The 5,762-nt window shown below is 40.2% G+C and overlaps 1 protein-coding gene across 3 annotated transcripts; it reads left to right on the top strand.

Moving 5' to 3' along the window:
• The first annotated feature begins 1,376 nt into the window (after window positions 1–1,376).
• LOC127342804 (uncharacterized) lies at window positions 1,377–4,995 on the top strand. Of its 3 annotated transcripts, none has more exons than XM_051368813.2 (5): window positions 1,377–1,686; window positions 2,808–2,949; window positions 3,680–3,772; window positions 3,879–3,986; window positions 4,347–4,995. In XM_051368813.2, exons 2-5 carry the CDS (start codon window positions 2,815–2,817, stop codon window positions 4,773–4,775), a joined length of 765 nt encoding a protein of 254 aa, XP_051224773.1. In that variant the 5' UTR covers window positions 1,377–1,686; window positions 2,808–2,814; the 3' UTR covers window positions 4,776–4,995. The 3 variants fall into 3 exon arrangements, with proteins under 3 accessions (XP_051224773.1, XP_051224772.1, XP_051224771.1); XM_051368812.2 differs by having other exon boundaries at window positions 2,804–2,949; XM_051368811.2 differs by having other exon boundaries at window positions 1,377–1,728; window positions 2,804–2,949.
• Window positions 4,996–5,762: the final 767 nt, after the last annotated feature.

The following is a 5,762-nucleotide window of genomic DNA, read 5'->3' as shown; positions in this document are numbered from 1 at the left end:
TGTGAGAACTAGTTTGTATCATCATCTGGCTACTAAGCCTTTTGGTGCAAGCAAACTAGAGAACAGACAGTGGGAGATTTCCAAGGGGAACATTGGCATGTCAACAAGATGACATAACAGAGAAATCCAACCTGGATTAATCCCTAACTAGCCATTCAAAATCATCTAGCACCTAAAGCCAAGCAAGCCATCAGATATTAGACAGATCATGTCTATTTTTGTTGTCAACAGCAAAGATACTGGAAAACCAACATGCACTACAAGAGATTTGATATACTGTGACGAAAATCCTCATGACGGTGGTCCGTAACGTCACGAAATATCATAATATGTGACGTTTTACTCATCGCGTCATGGATTCGCAAAATCCGTGACGGCCGTGAAATCAACGTCACATATTAGCACATTCTATGACGACCTCGATAGCTTCTATGACGAGTGTGGATGGGTCACAGAAACATTACGGAAGATAAAGGCGAGCTAGCAATTAATAAATCCTATAATCTAGGAAAGCGAGAATTGAACCATCTTACACGGACCTTTACGATTGAGAGTTCTAATATAAGAACTCGAGGCCTTATCTGTTTTGCAAAAGAAAAAACTAGGTCTTACTGTGGGTTTCATCTCCTCCTCGCACACGCCCGTGTTGCCCTGTGCTTGCCGGTCGTGCGCCCGCATCCGCGTGGCCCCACTCCTCCCGCTCGCGCCCGTGCAACGGCGCCTCCTACTAGCCAGGATAGGCTCCTGCGCCCTGCTCGCCTCCTCCGCGACCTGCTTCCTCTCCACGATCATCGGTGACGTCGTGCCGTTGCCCTAGAAGATGGCTCCCTATTCCCTGCATCACAAGTGATTGTCACTATTGGTCGCGGCTGCCGGTCCGGTACGTGTCGTCACTGTTCCGAAGTTCACATCATAGATTGATTTGATTCTGGGGAATTCATCTTGGTGACTGAACTTGGAGTATTTATGTAGTAGTAGAAGGTAGCATTTGAATCATTATTTTTTTTATGTCTCATTGACTGAACCTAATTTTATCCTAGCTAGCAGCCTATCTAAATAGCCATGCACCTTATATTGTTCAGCACAAAAGCCATACCCCTTTGCCTCCTTCTGGCACATTTAAATCTACTTTTGTTTCGGTTTTACACGTGACTCCTAGGGCTTGAATAGACCCGTTGCAAAACGTTTTGGCTTTTTCAAAAATTCCAAGATATTTGTCGCACAATATATAAAAATTAAATGTGTATAAAGGAAAAATATTTTTCCCTCCACAGAAAGTCGACTCCCTCCAATTTTCCCACCAAAAAGTCTATTTTCCCTCCACTTCTTTTATTTCCGTCGATTATATCTATGTTCCGACGTCTCACGTAGTTGAAAATTTTCCAACCTATATCTAATCGTGCGTGGAGGCAGCACCCACTTCCCCTATTCTCCTGGTCCTCTCCCCCAATTCTCTCCAAGCATCAGATCAATCGGAGGCGTCCTCCGATCCGTCCGCCCCAGCAAGTCGAACGGCGCTGCCCTCCCCATCTGCAGGTTCCACCGCCGGCCTCGCCCGCGACCTTCTCCTCTGTGCCCCAGCCCGCTCGAACGCCACTGCCCTCCTCGCCGACGGGATCGGATCCGCCGGCCTCAGCCCCGATGTCTTCTTGTGTGGCACTTCCCTATTCCCTCCGACGAGTGCTGGTATGTCCGCAATCACGATAACGCATGCACTCCGACTGACTGGTGTGTTACTTTTTCCTCTCCCCTTGCCGGTTGTGTTCCGATACCTATATGTCGTAGATTAGTTTCATGTGTTGACAAAAGCCATGGAGGCTAGCTAGCAATGCTACTGGTTTATAGTATTCCAAATCAGATATACCTCCATGGTAGTTAATCCATCCACTAAAAGCACTAGGTACTCTGTTCCAGAAAATTAAACTTCAGCGGAAGAAAATTGTTTTGACGCTACAAAACTTGTTGTTTGTCAAAGGTCTTAATATGGCAGAACACAGTTTAGCTGCGCATGGTGTTGGTATGAGGGGATGGGTACATGTGAATCCTGGTTTGGCTATTTCACAAAATTTGTAATAGACGTTGTATCTTGCGAATTCAGCCGGCATGTACTAGTAATGGGATACATGGCGTTCCTTTCCAAAAATAAATAAGGTATTCTATTCTGGGTACATATTTCTTTTACTGAATTTAGTGAAGTTTATTGAATTAGAAAAACAATATTGTGTATGCTTCTCTCATCAATCAATATATACATATATACTCAACCTTATTAATAGCATCTATTACAAGAAGATCTAGTGTGGAAGAGATATTTTTCTAATGAGTAAATTCAGCCATGATGATATATCATTAGTTAGTACTAGTTGACAACATAACAGCCATGATGATATTACTGAATCTCAACATGACTTTTATTGGATTACCTACAGTGTTTTCTTGTACAGGGAGTAGCTCCTATTTTAATTGAAAGCTTAAGCTACAGTTGCATGATCTCTGTATTTTAAGAAGTTTGGTTAAACATTTTTTTAAATATACACACAGACAAGCATGTTGTCATATAAACATGTGTGCTCAAACTACTACAATATGTCCTCAAACTAAATGCTTTTGAGGTGATGCTATGTTTACATGCTTTTCCTCATTAAAGACATAAAGTAAGTCAAGCTATTGCTAGGAGGGTTAGGTAGACATGTACGCCTTTGTTAAATAACTTACTGTATGCTTATGGTCATTGCTTTTCTAAATCTTGCCATTATATGTTAAAAAAAAATTCTAATGGTTCATCATATCCTTCTTCGCCAAGGTAGTACAATCATGCCCGCAACTCCGGAGTATGAGAGAAACAGGTTGGCAAGGATTGAGAAGCGCAAGGCTGAAGAGGCAGGGCATCTTGCAAACATACGAAACATAGCTAGTCAACTGAACAAATGGTCAGATGAAGAAAACAAGGTTTGTACCTACTGAATCTGTGTGGGCACTCTAGTAATGTTCGATTGGTGAAAAAATCTCAGGAATAGAAGTACAATTCTGATCAATATACTGTTGAAAATTATGTGTCAAAGTTTAAACCTTGGAAAGTGTAGTTGCCTTACGCTAATGTAGAGAGGCACATGCATTTTTCATTGATAAAGTATTACCGCAGATTACTATTTTTCCATCTACATCTAACCAATACGTTGCTGGTTTTTTCCTATTATTTTGCCTCGGTGCTTGTAGATTTGACCTACATCAGGTCACAACTTCAATGTATGTTTAACAAATTATTTGTTGGAGCATTGTATTCCAGATGCACATTTTCTTACAAAATGAGATACATAGTTTTGAATAAGGTAATTTAGAAAGAGACATTAAAAAGTTGTTACAAATTGCAATCTCATTTTTGGACTCTTTTATGGAATGCGATGCTGCAGAAGAGCTAGGAATTACCCACACGTTAGCATCGGCATAAGGCATGGGAAATGCGCTGTACCATTTCCTGGTCCTGCTTGTAGGTACCCCTGTTAGGATTTCAGCAATACCAATGTCACAATTGTTAAGCATATCTGAAGCCATGCATGCATCCCTTTACTGGTCCGTCATGTATATCTACATTCTTCATCCTTGTAGTAATAGCATGTTTATTGTTTAAACATATATTCTGTTACTACTTGTAATACTAATATTCATTTGCTTCATATAGAAAATCTGTGTGAAGAACAAGGAGAACCGAGAAGCTGTCAAGCATCACCAAACTACAGGCTCTAGGTCTTATCCTTCTCATTTCCACCAACTTGTAAGTATCCTGCCCATTTTCTTCACTATATTTTCTATAGTTGGCTGCACATTTTGGTAACTTTCATATTTGGAATACTAATTATATGAATTTCTACATCTTGTAGAAAAAAGACAAGTACAGCAATGAGGACCCTAGTCCCATTGAGTTTTTCAAAGAGACCAATACCAATAGAAAGACGGGATGCATGAGCGCCTCTGCCCTTGAAGCTTATGTGAGATTTCTATCTATTTTTGGTTACTTGAATAACAGTTGTTGCTGGTTGTATTTATTGTTGCTTGAGATGTTGTTGGCTGCTTGCTGTGCTGCTGGCTATTTGATGTGCGCCTGACTGTTTATGTGCTGCTGGATGTTTGCTATGTCGCTGGCTGCTTGTTGTGCCGCTGATTTCTGCAATCTTTGTTGTTTATGTGCTACTGGCTACTTGATGACTTGTTGCTGTTGTTGGTTGTTTGCTTCATGAAAGGAAATTATATATTTTGTACATGCTTATGGATCTTATACTATGCTTTTGCAAGTTTAATTGAACATATAACCTTTATGTAACCTAAGCAACAATGCTTCTCTTCTGCAGAATAACATGGAAAAGAGAAGGAGTGAAACACAACAAGAAGATGAGCACCTGGTGTATGGTACACATATTGTGGCTGAAGTTCCAAAGGAGCACAACTCCTCAAGCACCTTCCTTTCAACCATGGGGTACCAATCAAGATCTGAGACGTTTAGGACATCGGATTCTGAAGAACGTATTCGAGAGTTAGAAGAAAAGGTTGAACAACATAAGAGAGAAGCAACAGAGGCAAATGCAATGTACCGGCAACATTTAACCGAGAGAGGTCAAATGCAAGAGGCTGCACTAGAAGAGATGCAAAGGAAACAACAAGAAGAATTAGCGGCAATGAAGAAGAGCCAAGAAGAAAAGAATAAAACATATGAAAAAAAGCAAGAAGAACATGACAGTCTTATTAGCTTCCTCTTACAGAAACATGCAACGCAGAATTAGACACCATACTTGATGGTGCATGGATGCATGGTGGTGCTATTCTAGCATGAACTTAGTTGCTCGTCCGTAGTTATGACAAATTTATAGTGCAACCTAAGAACTTATTTAGTTATGTAAAATGGTATTTGGATATGAGATGATATTTGGTCGTGAGTTAGATATATATAGTGATTTCAATGCCAATTAAGTATATGTATTCAAAATTAGTTTTGATTCACAATCTAATGTATATTAATTCTATAAATTATTTAAGTAACAATTAAAGAAATAAATATTATTTCTTGAAAATTACACACGAAATAAATATATATTTTTGGGAAAAATAAAAAATGGAAAAATACCAGGATTATTTTTCTAAATTAATGAAAATGACATCAGACATGACGTCATTCACATCCTAATCCGTGACGTTTCCTAGAAATGGGATGATCTTCTATGTGATGACATCACACATGATGTCATCCATACTCCGTGACGTTTTCTGGCGTGCCGCGTCACTAGGGAGTAATCTGTGACGGGGATTCCGTGACGAGGCCTGTGACGCTCAAACAACGTCACAGAGGGGTCTTCCGTGACGTTTATTGCTATTGCATGACGTTTTGAGCTTGTCACAGTAAATCAAATCTCTTGTAGTGATGGTTTCTTCCAGTGAGATATTCACCAAATCACAGCCAGCCAACAAAGGTGGGAGCTACCCTAACAGCAAAGATTTGCTGTCAGGGCCACCTCAACCACTTCACCAAATCCCACAGAGAAGCCATGCACAAACATCATCACCCAGATGGGTTCAAAAAGGAGCTAGGGTTCCCAATAGATGTTGGCATCCCTCTAGCTCAATCTTATTAATATTAAGATGATCATTACTGATAAACAGCTCACATCATTTATCTATTTAGCCAAGCAAGGAATTACAGATAAATGAAACAGACCAGTAACCAAGCACCAACTCCTTGCCAGTGAACCAATGGCTCACTGCAAGCATCAGAT

Source organism: Lolium perenne, chromosome 3 (assembly GCF_019359855.2).
Source record: "Lolium perenne isolate Kyuss_39 chromosome 3, Kyuss_2.0, whole genome shotgun sequence".
Classification (NCBI taxonomy): Eukaryota; Viridiplantae; Streptophyta; class Magnoliopsida; order Poales; family Poaceae; genus Lolium; species Lolium perenne.
Note: the sequence above shows the minus strand (reverse complement) of the source record. Positions and strands in the feature narration are given on the sequence as shown.

Coding starts and splice junctions, on each gene's coding strand:
- LOC127342804 (XM_051368811.2), top strand. CDS start 1,689: ATGTCCGCAATCACGATAACGCATGCACTCCGACTGACTG. Junction 2,950..3,679: donor GGTCAGATGAAGAAAACAAG/GTTTGTACCTAC, acceptor TGCTTCATATAG/AAAATCTGTGTGAAGAACAA. Junction 3,987..4,346: donor CCTCTGCCCTTGAAGCTTAT/GTGAGATTTCTA, acceptor TCTCTTCTGCAG/AATAACATGGAAAAGAGAAG.